This window comes from Amyelois transitella, chromosome 24 (assembly GCF_032362555.1).
Source record: "Amyelois transitella isolate CPQ chromosome 24, ilAmyTran1.1, whole genome shotgun sequence".
Classification (NCBI taxonomy): Eukaryota; Metazoa; Arthropoda; class Insecta; order Lepidoptera; family Pyralidae; genus Amyelois; species Amyelois transitella.
The window spans coordinates 3,849,335-3,870,419 of NC_083527.1; the positions used below are offsets into that span (position 1 = coordinate 3,849,335).

Sequence of the window (21,085 nt, forward strand, 5' to 3'; positions counted from 1 at the left end):
GAATTTATCATGGTGAGGTACTGGAGAGAAATAAAACACAATGTCACAAGCATGGAATGTTTACAATTGCAATGATAAATCTTAAATTTATCACATATAAGTACAAGCCTCATACAATACAGCGGTCTTGCTCTAATCTTTGTTAAAATCCATATTTTACATCTCATACGCTATTGGGATAAACTCTCAAAATGCTCAATCATTCGTTGAAATCACAACCTTCCCTCTTCGCTCCTGGGTTCAAAAATATATTTCTCAGCGTTAAAAAAAAACTATGATATACATATATAGCAGAAATCAAAGAACAAGACCGCCATTGCCTTTCAGTCCAATGCGTTATTTTACACAAATACAAAACACTATATGTTGGTTATATATTATATGTGATCTAAACGTATAAGACACGGATAAAAATTGATTATTTATATAAAGTGTCTTAGGAATTTGTGCTTTCATCCGCCTTTATTAAACAGTATATATCTTAACATAGACATATAACTACGCTACGCTATTACAAAATCTATTATTATGTACGAATGGTATAAAAATTACTAAGTAGGTATTCATTTAAGTAACTTCAGTTTTCTTTTTGTTTACGAAATATGAGACCATTTATCTATACTAACTTTTTCTGTTTTAAAATAAAGAAGATGTGGCATTATATTAAAGCCTTCGATTAAATATTATCAAATATTTTATCATTATATTTTTAACGAAATTCGTAGGTATCTATTTCAGGACACAAGACTGTGGAATTTGATCGCCCAGGTGACCAAAGTGGAATAAACCATATTTTGAACAAACCTTTAAAATGTTCTCATCATTTTGGTTATGAATTTGAAAAACTACCACAAAGTCATATTTGCGTCAGCCAAACAAGATAACGCTAAGTTTGTTTAGCATCCTTCCATACTTTTTATTTAATCTATGCTTTTTATTTAAATTGCAAAAAAAAGTTAACATTTAACTATATATCCCTTTACTATGCCCATATTTTACTTAGAAACAAACTTAAAAAAATTGTATAAAGCTGAATACAGAGTAATAAGTTTATATGGAGAAATGTTCCCATTGTAGTTCATGTTAAAAGTAGCGTTGCTATGTCAACATATTATTCTTTTAACAAAAATCAGATTATATTTCTTACAATTGGGCGCACACAAATCTGCAAAAGATAATACCTTATTCTACTTTCAGAAGGCATCTGGTATGTTATTTAATTGTAAAGAAAAGAAGCAACGCCACTTTTTAGTTATAATGTTATATTTTGACTTTAAATATATCTAGTATTATTCTGGTGTGTACATTTTGATATTATGAAACAGTTATCAAATATGACTAAATTGATAAAAAATACATACACAATGTAACAATAAGCACAATATTATGCATCACAGTACGAAAGTAATGTGTACTGTTTTACAGACTTTAAAAAGAGGTTCTCAATTCTTCTGAGTCTATTTCTGTATTCGCAGCAAAATTACTAAAATTAATTTAGGTACAACTAAATTTTCCTTAGCATATTTCAAGCAGGATGTAGAAGAAATGATCAAAATTATTATTTTCTAATAATAAGCCTAAATCTACTTAAACAACTATGATGCTTTGGACATTAAACTTCCGACAATAGAAAGAAAGATTTTAAAAATAACCCTTACATTTTATAAATAAAGTCAAAGTTTCCATCACAATTGGGCAAGTCCGTGTCAAATTAATATTGCACATTTATTCCTAAAAATAATAATGATATGCGAATACTTAGCCTAAAAATATAAAGGAGAGTAAAAAAATCGTCCAACTTTAAAAAAAGTTAAACAATAAAGTATAGAAAAAAAAACAAAAAAATATTTAATTTATAAACAAAATTGTGAAACGTTGTTTTTCTGTAAAAAAAAGATCTTTCGCCAAATCTAACAGTGATGAGATTTGATTAAACTTAAAAGTAAGAACTGTATAAACGTATTAAAACATAGTGGAGTTGTTTATAACGTAAAAGTAAACTTTGGAAAATTCTTGTATTTTTATTAATTGTCATATTATTTTATCAAAATTATAAATGCAAATCAATACATATTGAAACATTTATTTTAGATACCAAAGGACGAAATTATACCTCCCTACTAAGAGAGAAAAGATTTTGAATGAGAACTTTCGTTCATAGTAAAAAAAAGGCGAAAAATTATTTACTACATATTTTGGTTTCAACAATTTGGTATTTCCACATTTCGGTGGTTATTCTTAAAAAATAAGAAATTCATTCAGTCTTCATAATTTTGGTGAGCAAATCGAATGATAAAATCTTTTAAAAATAAAGGGTTAACTATGATCTTTAACGTTACCGCGCTTTAGACATTATGATATGATACGTGTAAAAAAAAAGCCAAGGTATGATCAAAATATTGTGTCAGATAAGATTAAAATGCTTCACCAAATAACTTACATAGCCATAACTAATACAGACTCAGTGAAAAACAAAAAAAAAATTAAGACGGTCGGTAAGAGTGAATGACCTTTGATAATCGTTTTCAAATACTGGCCTAATAATTAAATAATTATAGCAAAATTAAAAAGATAAAAGTCGTGAATGTGCATGTTTTTATCACTTCAGAAATATCGCTTTACGGAAGTATCAATTGACATTTTTGTACACAATGGAAGGAATTGACAAATGGAAGACAGAAAAGGAATAATATGTATGAAGAATAGACATTGTATACAAACACGACCAATACAAATATAAGACATTTTTGAAATGTTGAAGTACATATAGCTTTTTTTTTCAATAACAAATTACAATAAAATAACTCAACCACTTAATAATTACAATAAGTAAGTACGCAAACACCTATCATAATTTAAATGACAAGACATAAATTTAAACACGCATGACTTGGCGTTGACACTGCCTGCGTACAAATTTTTTAACATCAATTTATGTGATTATCAAAAAGCTTGGGGACTAGACACATTAAGCGAAATATAAAAGAAAAATCTCCGAAAATATATTTACATAATTGGCCGTTACTTATCCGACCCCGTCATTCAACAAATTACAGGACAAAAGATAATTTCTCGGAGATCATTCATTATTTGAAAAAATATGGGATCATATATTTGCATGCAATACAAAAATCCGATTTGAGGGAAAACTTGAAAGGATTTATGATATAAATTAACTTAATCTTTGCCAAATTCTCCAATTAACAAAGAATTATAAAAATTTAGGTATTGTTTAAACAAAAAACAAACAAACCTACAGAGAGATTGCATTTTAAACATACAAGATTTCATATTTAATTTCAGTATAAACTGTTGTTGGTTTAGTATATAAATATCCACTATAGAGTAAGATAGTCTATTCTCAAAAATACTTGATATTTCTAAGTCGAGTACACATCGCTGAAGGGCGATATCGTGCTTGTAAATATCCTTTAATCGTTAAGTCTGGTACATACGATTTTAATTGAATATCTCATTATCATTTTTATAATTTTTATAACGTTAAGAAGACAGTAGGTACAATTAGTTTCCTTAATTATTATTACGAATTAACGAATCTTCTGCAAAAAAAAAACATATCTTGATGAAGCTACTTGTTTAACTTTAAAAATAATGAAATCTCTAGACAAAGTTGAGCTCAGTCGTCGGTTTTTATTGCAATTTCATATAATTATAATGACATGTGACTTGGCCTTTACACACAAACTGTACCCACTATCATGTGATAATGTTCAACAGCCAAGTGACATAACATTGGTTACGAAATGGTTCTAGAAATGATTGGTACCCATGACCGTGTTGTTTCGCGCTCGACTTGGCGTGGGCACTGCCGCGCCCCCAAATATAAGATATATAAACTGTAGTAAAATTTGTCTTTACATAATTTTAATTTTTCATACATATATAATTAGAATTGCATGTACCAGATTAAACGCACATCAACGGGTAATAAATTGGTGTGTATAATAATATACGTATCAATATATTTAATGTAACTTATAGTGCGGCTAGGTGCGGGGGTAGCAGATGCCCGTGCGGGCCGGCAGCGGCGGCGGTGTGTCCTGTAACGTATATACACTTACATTATATTGTTCCCAATTATATTTTTGTATTTTTTTGCTCAAGTTACATTTGAAAAAATTTAACATAAATATCACGCCATTTACCTAGAAGGGTAGGCAAAGAGTAAAATTTTATCTGATATCTCCATTCTTATTAGTTTTCATCTAAAAATATGTATGACTCATATGGTAAATGGTAGCAAAATAATAATAAAATAAAACAAACCTTAAGCAAAACTCAAGCTAATTTACGATTGCGTTTTAACACTAGGTGCCATGTTCTGAAATAAATAATAAAAAATAAAAAAACATCAACAAAGAACAAAAATAAACAAAGCCTTCAAGCCACAGTCTCCAAAAACAAATAAAACAAAGAAGAGTAAAATAAAAAAAAATAAGAAAAACACTTTTCATATAAATCTTCATATTAAATGCATGTCCAAGCTAAATATATATAATATATATATATATATATAACAATTTCATTCTAAATACCTGAACATTGTTATCGTGTAAATAGTGACGCGGAGGCTGCGGCCGTGGCATTGGCTCGTCGCTGTCTTCGTCCTCTTCAAAATCTGAAGAAAGTTATATTTAATACATTATTTCATTTTTAAAGGCATGTTTAAATTATATTTTTGTCGGGAATGAATGGTTGCCGTAAAACAGTCTTCTCTATATCTTTTTTTAAATAATTTTTTTTTCATTGTACATAAATTTTATTATAATTATATTTTCCTTACCTCTTTGCTTCCTGGATTCGCCTTTGATAGTGTCCTCAGTATCGGACCCCTCTGTAAAACAAAAATACAATATTAAAATTATAAACTAAGAAAAAACATAGACACAAATTTGAAACCACTTAAAAAGTAAGTAATAAATTAAAGAAACTCAATCTTAAAGAACCTTATTTATGTATTAAGTAATATTTTTTGGGAAAATCATCGCGTTGGAGCACCGCTCGCTCTTACCTTACCGCTCCTACAAATTTTTCATACAATCTGAATTGAATGAATGAATGAGTTAAAATTTGTGAACAATATCTCACCAGAATTAAGTTCCCTGACGAGCGTGGACATGGCGTTCGTAACAGAATCGGCCGCGTAGAGGAGATCGCTACGGAGACTGCGGTTGTCTATGCCCACTGTGCAAAAAAATTAAACAATAGATAATATTTATACCTATAGGAGGACAACTCTGATAGATTGAATATTTTTTAATCATAATAATTTATTCCTTGAATATGGTAACAATATAGTTCTTAAGTATTTAGGTATAAATACAGTCACTTTTGTTTTGTGTAGCGTGCATTCTATACTAGTGATCTTATTTGCGAAAATATTTAGGAAATTTAATCAATAAAAGTTTCCAAACGAAAAATGTTAATAATTCTGTACGAGACTGTTATAAGAAAAATACGAAACTTACTGTTCGTCGGACGCTGATGAAAACTCCTATCACCCATGCTTTCCATTCCGCCTAAACATACAAATAAAAACTGTTACAACACATTGTAGTAACACAAAAGTCTTTAGCATAAACAGAAAGATCAGAGTAACAAAAATGGTATTATAGGTATATCAGATTCACATTAATGCAGGTTTTTTTCACGATATTTTCCCTCACGGTAACATCATTGGATGGCACTGAAACTAATGTACAAAACTGAGAAAAAAGTCATTGGTATATATGGGCGAAGTAGGATTTATACCTGTACCTCCACTACTAGTAATCTTCTAGACACATCGTGTAATCAAGTCAATGGGATCGGACTAACGCCAAATGAATGATGGCGACATTATCCTACTATTATTTTGATCATCTTTTTTTTTTCTTTTTTATAACTAGTTTTAGTTTTAATCTGGTATGAAAATAACTGACTAATAATTTATTTAATCTGTATAAACAATGATCAAACCCACAAAAACTTCAGTGTTTTGAAAGAACAATCTATTTTTCCTTTAGTTTCCACCCATGCTGTCTCTGTCACCTTCATAAGTGTACCATTTTTGATACACACTGTATAATTAGGAATCTCTTACCGAGACTATGGGTCATGTCAATTCTTTCTCTCTCTCCCAGCGAAGGAGTTTGCGGTGCGCTACGAACCGCGCCTCGCCCTGGCGGTTCCCTGAATCAATAAAAAATCTTATAAAAACAAAATGTCTCCCGCTGTCTCGCTCATAATAATAGTAGGTACAATATTGGTCAGTTCAGTTCGCAGATTCAAATAGCGCGCTCTGATAGGCTGATACGCTCAAATATTTTTTTTTTACCATACAAAATGCTTCTGCGCAGGTACATGGATGTAACTTAAGATAAAAGTGATAATACTGGATTCGTTAGTTGATATTTCAAAAAAAAATCATTGTATAGGACCACTCCATTTCTTTACCATGGATGTCGTAAAAGGCGACTAAGGGATAGGCTTATATACTTGGTATTCATTTTTTAGGCAACCTGTCACTATTTGAATCACAATTCTACCATTGAGCCAAAAAGCTGAACGTGGCTTTCAGTCTTTTTTGTAGACTGTTGGCTGTTTCTACCCCGAAAGGGATATAGACGTGATTATAGGTATGTTATTGTCAAATATCATACAAACCTTTCTGGCGCAGATGGTTGCGGCTGAGCCCCTGGCAAAGGTGGACTTTTTGTGGACCTCGGCGATGAATTTGGAGTCGACCTGGGGGACGACTGCTGCGTCTGAAACAAATGCAATATTTTTCGTTAATTATTTGTGATATATTGTCCGCGTAAAACTAAATTTCCGTTAGTATCAGTTCCATCGAGAATTTTAAAAAAATCTCTCTTACGCCAAAATCAAATTTCACATGTAGTTTCCTACATGTGAAATTTGAAGACCTAGCAGTTAGGCCTGTACATTGACATGATAATCAGTTTCCTCTTTCACATTTAGCAGTGATTTTCAAAATCTTTTTATATATCTTGATCTCAAATGGATTCTTTGTTATAGAAACAATAACAGAGCCGTGTGGTTCCCGGCACCAATATAATAAAGAATAGGACCACTCCATCTCTTTCCAATGGATGTCGTAAAAGGCTACTAAGGGATAGGCTTATAAACTTGAGATTCTTTTTTTAGGCGACGAGCTAGCAACCTGTCACTATCTGAATCTCAACTCTATCATTAAGCTAAACAGCTGAACGTGGCAAGTATTTCAAGACTGCTGGCTCTGTCTACACCGCAAGGGATATAGACGTGATTATATGAAGGAATGAAAAGAAACAATTAGAATTTTAACTTTATTATCTATCGGATATATGTATTACATAGCTTCTACTTTACTTAGAAATTCAATCAAAGGCAAGCAGTTACGAGAGTGAAACATTCACGAATGATTAATTTTCAATTACAAATTATCGTAAATCAAAAATATAAATTTATGGTCCTGTGTTCGTGTTTTTTATTATATTCTGCAGTTTAAAGAATTTTTTGTTAATCAATTCTTTTTAATTATTTAATAACGAAAATTATGTTATAAAATGTTATGAAATCCAAAACAATTTTATAAACCATATTAAATAAAATATAATATTTATTCCAAGGTTCTATTCTCAGTCTATTGTAGCAAAAAAAGGCAGTACTTGTTGTGTAATTATATCTGTTATCATTATTTATAATTAGACCGGAATTATTTAAACATTCGATGTTATTTTCAAATACCTATCTACCATCAGAACCAATCAAAGTGAATTAGGATGGAAAAACTAAGAATTTGAAAATATACGACCAAAAAAAATAACTTAAGAAAATAAGAGGCATACAAATTAAATTGATTTAAAAAATTGTAATGAAGTTAATTGAAACTATAATCTTCGTATGTCTAACTGTAGAGACTATAATATCGTTACATATAAGTGAAATCAAAAATGAGCAAGAAATCGTGTCAGAACTGCCTAACATCCATATAGAAGAGAAGGTAGGGCGGGTGCTTGAAAACCTCCCTGAGTGTGTTAACGAAATAAAGGTAAAGATTTATCATATTTGTTTTGTTTGTAAACAGTTATTGGATTTAGAACCATATATACAGTGGCGGACTTATCCCAATTGGAATAAGGATTTGTTGTTTATTTTCCAAGTTATATGCACATAGAGGATAGGCTTATATGTAGACTTGGTATTATTATTTTAGATGATGGCGTAGCAATCTGTCACTATTTGAATCTCAATTCTGTCATTAAGCCCAACAGCTGAACGTTGCCTGTCTGTTCAAGACTGTTGGCTCTGTCTACCCCACAAGGGATACAGACGTTGTAGGGGGACCGATCTTCCTCCAAGCTAGATGCTATGCCTGGGGAACCGCGGCTCCGACGATGTTAAGTCAGAGGTTGTATTTATGCTCCAATCCGTGAAACCTGTGACCGTGAAAAGTTTGTGAGTATGTCAGTACAGATGTTTGTTACTCTTTCACGCAAAAACTACTGAACCGATTACTAAGAAATTTGGTATGTTGGTAGCTGAAGACCCAGAATAACATATAAGCTTTTACTTTTACACTTTTTATCCCGGAATCCCCGCGGGATTGATTCCGCGCGTACTAAGCCGCGGGCGGCCTCTAGTATTATATAGATGAAGACTCACAAACTGTCACATGTATGACTTTTAGGACAGGGGCCGGCTACACCGTCCTTCTCAAATGCAATGTAGAAGAACGAGGAGAGTGTTTGAAGGGCTACTGGATATTTTGGAAAAGCTCGGCGTCGTTGAACCCGGAAGCACTTATAAGGAAATAAAGTTACATGGAATCAAAAATGGTAACAATTTCAAACATAACGCGGCAACTATAATCATTTACTTAAAGAAAATACATTTGTATCATTAACTTTATTAATTTTGTGTCGGTGGTGGTGCCGTGTGATTTCTGTCACTTTAGAATAGAACCATCATTCCATCTCTTTCCCATGGATGTCGTAATCGGCGACTCAGGAATAGGCTTTTAAACTTGGGATTCTTCATAAAGGCGATGGGTTAGCTACCTGTCACTATTTCGCTCTATTTTCCCCGTAAGGGATAGGGACGTGACCTGCATATTGTAAAAGTCAATCAAGGGAAAGACTAATAAGGCTAGTTTGTAACACAATTATAAAAATTAATCATGACAATAAATTATGTTTTGTTTACAGACAAGAGGCAACGGAAATTCATGAAGGTAACGCGTCCACCTGACCAACCTGACGGAACAAATAGACCAGGTCTGTGTTTATTGTCTTTACTCGTATTTTTTACTCTGTATTGATTGTTCATTATAACGCATCCTCAATGCTTTTTATGTGCGCTGCCTTTTTAATTATGGATTTTTCTTTATATTTTGGTTGATTGGAAGAAATCTCAATAGGAATAAATCCGCCGTTGTACATATTATTCTTAATCCAATAACTGTTTTGTAATTTGTTATATTTATTTTTATGGGCAATAAAGAGTTTAAAAACAAACAGACTAACCACTTCCCGCAGTTCACGTGCTTTTGTTAGTTATATTACTTTAAAATGTTTAGAGAACTTGGGGTGTTATTTCATGTACTTTGGAATTAAGGTCGCTTCAAATATTTCCCATAGATTTCGTAAAAGGCGACTAAGATAAAGGCTTATTAGCCCGTCGAATTAAAGAAGAATTCCAAGTAGCTATATAAGCCTAACCCTTAGTCGCTTTTTAAGACATACATGGGAATGAGATGGAGTGGAAAGTTCTTATTTTCTATTGGTGCCGGGAACCGCACGGTACTATGTATGTATGTAATGTTAAAAAAAAATGGTTTTTTTTTTCAGATTCTGGCATGAGCACATATTTGCTATGTTTCCTTCATTCAACTGGAGTTTTTCAGAAGTGTATGAAGGATCAAAAGGAAACATTTGACGCCGACGACGACGGTGAAATAGCTCAGCGAGGTATATCATTCGTATTATGTTGTTGTCGCCTGCGGCATCGTACGTTTAGAAGAGACTATCATGGTACCTACCGCATCTGGTGGTCTAGTCACAAAAACTAATTGTATCGATATAAAAATGCAAACATTGGTGGCGTTTAAGTACAAAAAATCTAGGAAGTGGTAAATATTTACGTTTCCATTCCTGGAAGAATTTCAGGAAAATTTCCTTTAATAGACGACGCAAAGACCAAATTTAAACATATATACTCGTACATACATATCGTTACGTCTATATCCCTTGGGGGGAAGACGGAGCCAACAGTCTCTATAATATTAATAAGTTACGTTCATCTGTTTGTCTTAATGATCGCATTGAGAAAAAATAGCGACAGGTTGCTAGCCCCATCGCCTAAATGAACCAAATTTAAAATTTCTAGAATTTGTAGTTATGGCTGTGAGTTGATATTTCAGTCAATCATTGTCCTCTTTTTGTTTGATACAGACTATCTTTTTTATGATACCTATAACAAAGCCACGGCCCCAACTGTGTAAAACTAAACATACAGGGTGTCTGGTAAATCGTATTGCATATTCAAAGGGGGCACTCAAAATCTGATTCTCGTTCCGAAATATTAGAAAAAAAGTAAACAGCGCGGCGGTCCCGGCCGCGAGCCGTCTCGTAGGATGCGCGTAGCGAGCGCACGGTGTCAAACATTCTAAGACTTGGTGCACAACTTTGATTACTTTTTTCTTAATAACTAGGTAGTTTTTTGTTGGTTTTATATGTTATAAAGTTGAAGTTCATGGTTTACGATGACCTTAAAAATGAAACGCGATTTACCAGACACCCTGTATATGGTAAACTGTTCAATCTATACATTTTTATTTCTTTCTAATTGTAGCATGGATTAGTAAAGAACTATAGACATAACACAAAATAATATCATATGTCATAAACTTGTTAGATACAGGATCCGCCATTAATAATATAAATGTTTTCAGCGAGATTTCAGCTATCATTTTCTATTACCGGGACCACTACAGAGGCCCCGAAAGTGTCCAATGAAGAAGAGGAGGAAAAAAGAAACGGTGATTTGCTTACACTTATACTATTTATTGCCCGCGATTTCGTCCGCACTAAATCACAATCAGAACTTTTATCCGCCATTTTAAGAATGATCACCTTTCAAAAATGGATCTTAAAGTAATGCTATTAAGTACAGAATCATTATATGTTCAACTCTGCTCATAACCATATTTTATATTTAGGGATTGTGTTTTTTATTGTAATAAATTAAAATCAATTTTCGAACCGAAAAGACGAATTTGTATGGTTCGGATACTTTAGCGGAATTGTGAGTCCGGATAGATATTACGTCAATGTCGATTTAATAGGTAACTTTTTATTTTCAGAATTAGCAGAATGCATAAAATCATCGTACGATGTGTTCCGCCTGTGCACGTCTGGTGGCGAGCGGACTAAACACGACAGTAGTGAGGAGACCGGCGACCTCACATACAGAAACAAGAATAATCAAAAAACAAACCATAGACAAACGGTCACCGTGAAACATAGACAAGAGGAAAATTAGATTAAAGTAGAGACAAGTCACTAAGGGTGGAATTTTGTAATATTACCATACATGCCTAATAACCAACCGTATTTACGATAACAGTATGTATTACTATTTCTTCAACGACGTTATTTATACAAAATAACGTCGTTGAAGAAATAGTAATACTTAGAATAAAACTGATTGAATATTCTAGTTTTATTAAGTTGGGATAGGATAAGGATAATCCCTTACTAATATTTATAAATGCGAAAGTCTGTCTGTTCCGCTTTCACAGCAAAACCGCTGGACCGATTCGACTGAAATTTAGGACTCATATATACAAAATAACGGCGTTGAAGAAATAGTAATACTTAGAATAAAACTGATTGAATATTCTAATTTTATTAAGTTGGAATAGGATTAGGATAATCCCGTAATTTATAAATGCGAAAGTCTGTCTGTTCCGCTTTTACAGCTAAACCGCTGGACCGATTCGAATGAAATTTGGGACTCATATAGCTTTAAAACTCGCGTTTTAACATAGGACACATTTTCCAAAAATCAACCCCTAAAGTATTAAAATGGCGTGCTAGTTTATAAAAAAAATCAATAACGCTATCTGTGCGAAACCGGGGCGGGTCGCTAGTATTAAATAATAGTAAATAGTAAATATATGTCTGATGCGATGAGGGGAAACATCGTGAGGAATCCAGCACATTCAGGCAACTCGATATGTATCCACGATCCTATACGGGTGTAGGATGCCTTGCAATTTTGCGGAGGTTTAACTGGAGTTGCTTCGAATGAAAACCCTGACATACCCAATCCAGGATCCTGATCAAAGGCACAACCCGGCCTCCTATCCAGAGCGGTGAGAATGCAATCGGGACATAGACGAAGAAGTATTTCCTACCTTAAGCATCCTCATTAACCCCTGCAACTGCTGCATCAGATGTTTCCTGGACTCCTGGAGGGAAGACAGGTGTCCCTCCAGTTCGTCCTTGCGCTGTCTCAGCGCCCTCAGTTCGGAAACCAGTGGGGGGGCGGATCCGCTGCCGGAAGTCCCGGAGCCGGCCGCTTCCGCTTCTTGTTGACGCCTGTGTCATAATAATACATCAGCTTTTAATTTTTCCGCTACAATATGGAGCCATTTTTCAAGTTTCTTTACATGCTGTCATGAGGTCATTCCGAGGGAAATTACATACATATGTATCACGTGTTTATTTCATACTGCAAAGATAAAGCTAAGTCTAAGGCCACGTTAAGCTAGATTGCATAATGATGCAATTGAAATTCAATTAATGACAGGTTGTTAGCCTATCGCCTAAAAGAAGAATCTCAGATAAAAAAGTGAAGCAGCAACAGTTACTATGTTTGTTTATAAATACTTACACACATACATAATCACTTCTATATCCCTTGCAGGGTAGATAGAGCCAACGGTTTTTAAAGGACTGATAGGCCACGTTCAGCTGTTTGGCTTAATGATAAAATTTATAAATTATCTATTGTTCATAACAAATTCACAGTAGAACAAATAGTATGACAAAAACAATATTGCACAACGGCGAACGGACTTATCCCTAGGAGGGATTTCTTCCAGTCAATCAGGTATCTGAAAGGATCGTATCTAGGTAAGGGATAGAGATAGGAATACAATGTACTAATAATATAATACAATAAAATGGATGTTTATCTACATATATATTAAGTAGTATTAATTATAAAATATAGTATCGTTGAGTTAGTATCTCGTTACACAAGTCTCGAACTTATACGAGGCTAACTTAACATTTAGTGTCCACATTACTGAAACAATGTGATGGACTATTAATGTATGACTCACCTGAGCCTCGCGATCTCCCTCATGATCTCCCTGTTCTTAGCCTCCAGTTGGGATATCAACTCGAAACAATGTGATGGACTATTAATGTAAGACTCACCTGAGCCTCGCGATCTCCCTCATGATCTCCCTGTTCTTAGCCTCCAGTTGGGATATCAACTCGAAACAATGTGATGGACTATTAATGTAAGACTCACCTGAGCCTCGCGATCTCCCTCATGATCTCCCTGTTCTTAGCCTCCAGTTGGGATATCAACTCGAAACAATGTGATGGACTATTAATGTAAGACTCACCTGAGCCTCGCGATCTCCCTCATGATCTCCCTGTTCTTAGCCTCCAGTTGGGATATCAACTCGCGTTGTTGCCGCGCGGCGTCCACCTCAGATCCTTCAGAAGATGAGCGGCCCTGAAAAATTTTATTTAAATTAAGTCAATAAAACTTTCATTAGATACTGTATATGATTGAAAGTTAGAAAAGGAAATATTATCTTGAAATTAAAACCCGAAATTAATGATCACAAAAAGCTGATATAAACAAGGAAAACAAAGAATTTATTGAAAAAAAAAAATACTTGTTTTTAATAAACTCCGACCGCAAACAGGCGAAGAAATTGATTATACAAACTTATAAAAACCTCACCAGTTCTGGAGTCAAAGAAGCGGATCTTCCGGCTCGTGGCTGAAAAAGTAATAACACGTTCAGTGACTAAACCAGAGTGAGCACGGGAAGTTAGCGAATAACAACTAAATGAGGGCTTGTTTGACAAGCCTGGTTGACTTATATAAGGTCAAATTAAACTATTCCTTGTTTAAAAAATTAAAATAAAAAATTCTATGTTTAATTTTTAATGGTGCGCCCATGACAGCTGACGTTTTTTTTTTTTCCAATATTGGATTAGGCATTTGTCTTCCATCTCACCTGATGGTAAGTGACGATGAAGACGAAGATGTTACATGCCTATGCGAGAGAATCCCATTTATTTTGCTTTTGAATGTCCACGGACAGAACATGTTGGTGAATATAGACGCAGGCAGTTCATTCCACACCTTACCCACTCAACCAAAAAGGAACTTTTTTTTTAATGTGCACATTCAGGTAACAGGATGTTACCATGATCAAATACGGGTTAGGTTTCCCATGCAAAGATTGCGATGGTCAGACGGGAGTGGCTTCGTGTAAAAACCTGACTCACCCAATCCAGGATCCATGGTCAAAGGCATACCCCGGGTTCTTCGCCAGAGTCGTGACAATTCAACTGGTACTATAAGCCAGGAAGAAGATATAACGTTTATTGATGAAGTGCCGTGTGGTTCCCGGCACCGATACAAAAAAAGAATAGGACCACTCCATCTCTTTTCTATGAATGTCGTAAAAAGCGACTAAGGGATAGGCTTACAAAATTGTGATTCTTCTTTTAGGCGATGGGCTAGCAACCTGTCCCTATTTGAATCTCAATTCTACCATTAAGCCAAATAGCTGAGTGTGGCCTATCAGTCCTTTCAAGACTGCTGGCTCTGTCTACCCCACAAGGAATATAGACGTGACCATATGTATGTATGTATGTACATATTATTATTTTTTTAATTACACCCACCATAGTCCTGTTCTCGTGCGCCAGCCTAGCAGCATATCTGGCTATCAGTCTGTGCTCGTCATCAGCGCCTCTCCTGGTCCAGCGCGAGTCCAAGGAGCCGGTGTTCACGTAGTTGGCCGGCCCGCTCAGGTACTCCGGGAAGCCGTTGTGTGCCGGCACGGGGGATGGCGGCCTGGTCAAGAAACTTTAGGTTTAATAATTAGTTCACATCCGCTCATCACATAATAGAGTAACAACTGTACCAGCTGTCAAAGCCCATGAACACGCTTGCTTACACTCTAATAACTCATCTGGTTGCCAATGTCCCTTCCTGGAAGTAGTGGATAATCATAAATACGTTGGTCTTCTGATCGATAGTAGATTTTGCTGGGGACCGCATAAAGATCATGTTTGTAACAAGTTAAGGTCAGTAATTAGCAAACTTTACTTACTTAAATATAAATTACCTTTTAAAATACTGAGATTATTGTACCTCGCCTTGGCGGACTCAGTTATAGGCTACGGCCTAAGTAGTTATGGAAGGACATATTCTACATACATTGATTCCATTTATAAATTACAATTAAAAATGTTAAAAATAATTATTCCTAATACTATATTAAAAAAAATAAACAAGGATGATAAAGAGTTATTTAAATATTGCAATGTAATGAGTGTATATGATAAAATTAAGTACTTAACTTTAACTGAATCATGTCAAAAAAATTGTCTAGAAGAAAAACAACGACCTTCCCACCTAAGGACACCTTGTTACAGGAAAAAATATAATATTCCCAAATATAATAACTTGTATGGAACTAGAGTACCAACATACATGGTACCTTATTATTTGAACGAACTTCCTTCAGAACTTCAGGAGTTGTATACTAAGGATTTTAAAAAGTTTAAATTAAAGTTTAAAATATATCTAAATTGTAAATGTAACAGCGACTCACCGAACATAGATAAACCCTGCGAGGTTTGCATGGTTCGGTAGCTATGTTTTGTATGTGTTATAAGAATACTGAATAAATGATTTAAAAAAAAAAAAAAAAAAAATAATCTCCTTCTTCCGGCTTTTAGTCCTGGTTGCATCCTCACCACACTGGAGAGCAGCCCGTGGTGTGTCTTTGAACGTAGTAGATCTTGGATTGGGTGAGATAGGTTTTTACACGAAGTAACTTTCATGTTACCTATTATATTGGATCATGTTTGTTTCGTTTGTTTGTAACATATTTCTTGCACAGAAATTTACACAGTTACAAGAAAAAGTACATAGTTATAAAATAAGTAAATCACTTGCAATGGCGGACTGAATAAGGGATCACTTCCAGTCCATTCCACGAAGGCATCTCTTCCAGTCAACCGGCAAACGATAAAGGAACTAGATAAGTAAAAAAAAGCGGTAAGTCGATGGATCATGGTTACAGATTTAATTGCCTCAATGTCAAGGTTTCATCACGATGTTTTCCCTCACCATAAGTGTCCACTCAGTATGCAGTACTATCAATAACAATGTGACTCACACAATATGGCTGAGATTCAGCGTCCTTTCCGGCTGGTCGGGGTATCGCGGTAGCTGCGGACGCGCACGCTCGGGAACGCAACGGAACGACTTGCGGAGAGTCGCGCCGATCTGTTTCGATGGAGATTTCTGGAAAATATACAGCGTATTAAACTTTAACGGCCTTTAAGGCGCAGCGGTCTGTGATTCCGGATTTCCCGGGTTCGAATACCGGCCAGGGCATGAGAAACGAATAATCTCTGATTATCCTGGGTCTTGGATGTTTGCCAAATAGTACCTACACAATCGGTAAAACAGTGCACTAAACTGGAATAAATGACTGTTATTGTTTTCTCTTTTATTTTGTTCGAGTTGAACTCTCCGCCACTATTCTTAAGGGTTTGGAATCCGCTTCAATTATTTTTGTTGACTATTGTGTGAGCACTATCCTTCATCGCTACTCACATAGGCCGCGTACTCCTTGACCTCGTGCTCGTTGGTGTGAGTGGCGGACACCCTTCCGCGCCAGAAGCAGTCCTGGCACAGAGTGTAGTTGGTGCAGCGAGTGCATCTGTACCGGAACCCGGTCAGGGAGCTGCGGCGGCACGCGCTGCAGGCTAGGGGGTGAACCACTGGGGAAGAATAACTTTTGTAAGGAGTGAACCGCCTCGAATCAATATTCTCCATTTTCGAAATCGGTTTCTAAAAAAAGGAAGCGGTTTCTAAAAAAAAGGAAGAAAAACCGCATGAAAATCGGTTCAGCGAAACATACATACATTCGAACATATGTACATACATAATGCTAATCTTTCGTCTGAGTAAAGTTTTATTCACAATTCAAAGGTTACTTGGAAGAGATCGTTTTTAATGATAATTTCGCCTATTGAATGCAATGTGTAAGCGTGTGAATTTTATGTAATTGATTGTGGTGAATTAAACACTTATTGTATTATATTGCATTGTAACATTTCTGAAATACATATTGAAAGGCACCCTTTAAATATTTCCATGATAGAATATGTCCATTACAATTGAAGTAGTAAATTTATAAGTATATAATCTTTGCTATTTAACGTACCATTCTCAACACTGGCGAGACGATGTAACAATGGTAGCCACACAAGGCACGGCGGGCCGGGATCTGACATGAGCGTGTCCAAGAAGTCATTCACAGTTATTTTACCATTCTGAAACAAAACTAGAAATTAATGTCTGTACATGGAACAAAATTGGTTTTGTTTTAGGATAAAAAAAGGACTTCTACTAAACTTAACTTCCTACAGAATTAATTAATGTGCTCATAGTGGCAATAATGCAAAAAGCATGAATCTGAAACTGTTCTCGGGCGGTTTTTAGGCTATAAATGGTTCAATGATATATTTTTGTCTCCAGGGCATGTGTCCGACTACACTGTATCTTTAGTGAGTGAAAAATTATATAAATTATATCGTCCCAACTATTTGTAGACCAAACTTTTTGAATGAAACCAAAGTTTACTGTTTCTCTTAATATTTTACTGTACTAATTGATTCACACTTCGTGGAAATTTTTTATTATTCTTTGTGTAAATAAAATGTGTGGTTCTATCTACCCAAAAAGACGCCTCTGAGTTAATACAGTACCTGGTTGAAAATCGACAAAGACAACGAATCATTATAACTGAATGAAGGCGATTCATACACCGCCGCTGGCAGTGCTAAAACCTCCCGCAAGTAGTCTGATAATCTCTTCATCATTAGGTGTCCATTCCCGTCTGATAACTGGGAAAAGATATCTGTAAAGAGAATAGAAGATTTTAAAATGCTATTTGTTGGTCGTTTAAGGGTACCACAATGTTGCCAACATTTAATTATATTGAAAATACTTACATCGCAGCTTGTCCATCAGTTTTCCGGCGCACATCGTCGCCAGCGCAACTTTTATTGAGAATACTCGTATTTTTCCCACATTATCGCTGTGAAAGTAAAATACAATATGAATTTTAAAAGTATGTAATTTTCTTTTATCTTAATATCTTTTATTTTAATTTTTAATCTTTGAGACCATAAATAAATTTGTTTTGCTTCATTCACACTCATGCAATGATGTTGGCTAATTGCGCTCTTGACTCTCTCTGAACTCTTGACCTAACCTTTTAAGCTGTCCCCAATTTCCTTGAGGTAAATTAATCTATACAATAGAAGTGGTCTCCGCCTAACACTCCAGGAAAGAGGCATGATTTTATATGTATACATAGGTATGTGTTATTACATAAAGTGAAGTAAACAAATATATTAATATAAAATATATCTTACCCAGTACTATATGCTGAAAGTAACCAATTTAGCAACAGAGCTGAACAGGCCTCAACTGACACTTGATGTGCCGGTGGCAGTCTCTTATTCAGATTGTGGTACAAGGAAGACACAAGTGTCTCCAGACGTGTAACATTCACACAGGCGTTTGGTTCTAACGTGTTAAGAGCATTCTCTCTGAATGCCTCTATCACATTCCATATGTCTATGACATGCACTGTAAAGGTATATAAAAATAATTTTATCACAACTTTATTTTACATTTCAAGTGTATTTATAGAAGAAATAAAAAAGACCATTATTGTCTTGAAATGTGATAAAAACACACTGTAAAACAATCTTTTTCCTTTCTCATATTAAAATTTAGGTAGCTAGATGACAGTGAAAAGCAAATCAATTTTTTAAATGTACTCTCTCTTCATCACTGCTTCACTTGTCTTGTAGAAAAACTTCAAGGCTGCCAGTTACATGTTTGTAATGAAGTTAAGAAAATAATTGAAAATAATTAAAAACAAATGACTGCTTATAAATTTCTTTTAGAATAATGAGTTTTTACCACACAGTACATTACTCACAATTACACTTTTTTTGGACATATCGCAGCTTGCATGCCGTTCTGTATGAAGCAAATCTGATCAAATCAAAGTTCTGCTCTCTCATTTCTTGCAGGAGCTGGGATCGTGGATCCGAGGAGCTCACACTGGGGCTGGGCCCCACACTCAAGTTGTCACGTTCCAGAGACATTATTGTTACTGAAAATTATATATTTTTCTTTGTTTCCTTTTCACGGATATATCACAATTTTAACATCAGACCCTGCCTATATTTAGAGAGAGATGAATTCCTAAAATAGGGTCTTCATGTACATGGTACACAGTACAGTCTGTGTACAGAATTTGTTAATTTGAAAATCTAGTTTTAGGTAGACAAATGGGTAAAAAAAATGGTCAAAAATTAATGGCTGATCAGGAAGAAATATGTTTTGTGCCACCTTTTGTAAACCCTTATCAAAAGCAAAAAGGATTCTTTTCTATTCCATGTGTAATTAATTTTATTTAAACAGATTTAAGACTGATCTAAAGTCATGATTAGGCATTCTGTGAGAACAGTAAGGCCTATTGTAATAACTTATTTTATCAGATGCAGATAGGTGAAATAATATGTTAAATGCAAATAGTGATAAACAAATTGAACAGGTTTATGTACACTAGTACAAGTTTTGGATTTGTCTTATATCGGACTGGATTTATGAGTAACCAAGTCAACAAAAATATATATGCATGAAATAATTGAGATTTGTTGACTGAATATGCCTAATTACAAGTCACTCCCAGAAATTGTTATCACTAATTGATTTAGGGATTATTGCCACGAATTAAATTTGGAACAGCATTACCTTTGTATATATGTTAGTTCATAAGTTTGTTGACATCGTGATAATTTATACACGGCGAAAAATAAATAATGTCATAGTTCTATCGATTCAAGATAATATTACCGACAGCTTAAATTTTTTAAATTTAATAATTATGTATCCAGTTTTACACGTAGGTTCACAGTTCACAATAAACATTAGTGCACATAAATTGAAAATCGCTGCTTTATGTTATCTTTATTGAATAAATTAAATTCACCCCAATTTACTGGATAAAACACGAAATTACAGTACGTGCAGAATCAAATCAACATGACATTTCAGTCTGCCATTACGAGACATTCCGTTCCATCTTTCCAAGTACGCACCGAAAATAGTATAAAGTGCTAAGTACCTTTTTTAATATATAAATAATTTTTATAATCATTAATTCATTCAAAATAAAAGGTAGTATTTTAATAAATTACGAGGCATCAAGAAAAAGATTACATCATGTAAATTTCAGTATTGTTGTAGAACTGCGTAAAAGGGATGTTGTTTAAGCATAGACAAGTAATATATTTTTGTATTTAATGATCATTATGGTCTAGTTCAAAGCCCGCTAATTTCAAATAAAAGCATTAAAATTAAAACATCCCACCAAAATAATTTTCATGAAAAATGATACGTTTTATCTTGTGCCCCAGATACCGTAAGTACTTTTGATAAAGATAACATATGTACATAAAAAACACAACATACTGAAAAATTTTCTGAGGCCTATTATTTACGTAAGTAACCAAAATGGTGGTTAATACGATATGCGGGTGTTATATTAGCCACCGACAATTCGATGATCATACGTCTTGTTCAAACGCTTGCCACTTTTGGATAAAGAAAGCCGGACATGCTTAGGCTTTTTGATAGACTGTCCAACAAAAATTTACTGTGCTCGTCATGTCCGGCTTTTGTTTCGCTTTATAAATATTGTAGATTGAAGCTTACAA

The 21,085-nt window shown here is 34.4% G+C and overlaps 1 protein-coding gene across 1 annotated transcript; it reads right to left on the minus strand.

Moving 5' to 3' along the window:
- Window positions 1–1,996: 1,996 nt before the first annotated feature.
- LOC106135965 (dystrobrevin beta-like) lies at window positions 1,997–20,417 on the minus strand. Its single transcript, XM_060951234.1, has 20 exons — window positions 20,121–20,417; window positions 19,300–19,476; window positions 18,725–18,941; window positions 18,299–18,384; window positions 18,053–18,204; window positions 17,509–17,617; window positions 16,896–17,062; window positions 16,453–16,580; window positions 14,948–15,119; window positions 13,993–14,031; window positions 13,646–13,758; window positions 12,422–12,605; window positions 6,667–6,767; window positions 6,104–6,192; window positions 5,490–5,540; window positions 5,110–5,205; window positions 4,805–4,855; window positions 4,557–4,639; window positions 4,288–4,342; window positions 1,997–4,061 (listed from the first exon to the last, which is right to left on the minus strand). The coding sequence occupies exons 2-19, from the start codon at window positions 19,466–19,468 to the stop codon at window positions 4,310–4,312; spliced, it is 2,040 nt and encodes a 679-aa protein (XP_060807217.1). The 5' UTR covers window positions 19,469–19,476; window positions 20,121–20,417; the 3' UTR covers window positions 1,997–4,061; window positions 4,288–4,309.
- Between the last annotated feature and the right edge of the window lie 668 nt (window positions 20,418–21,085).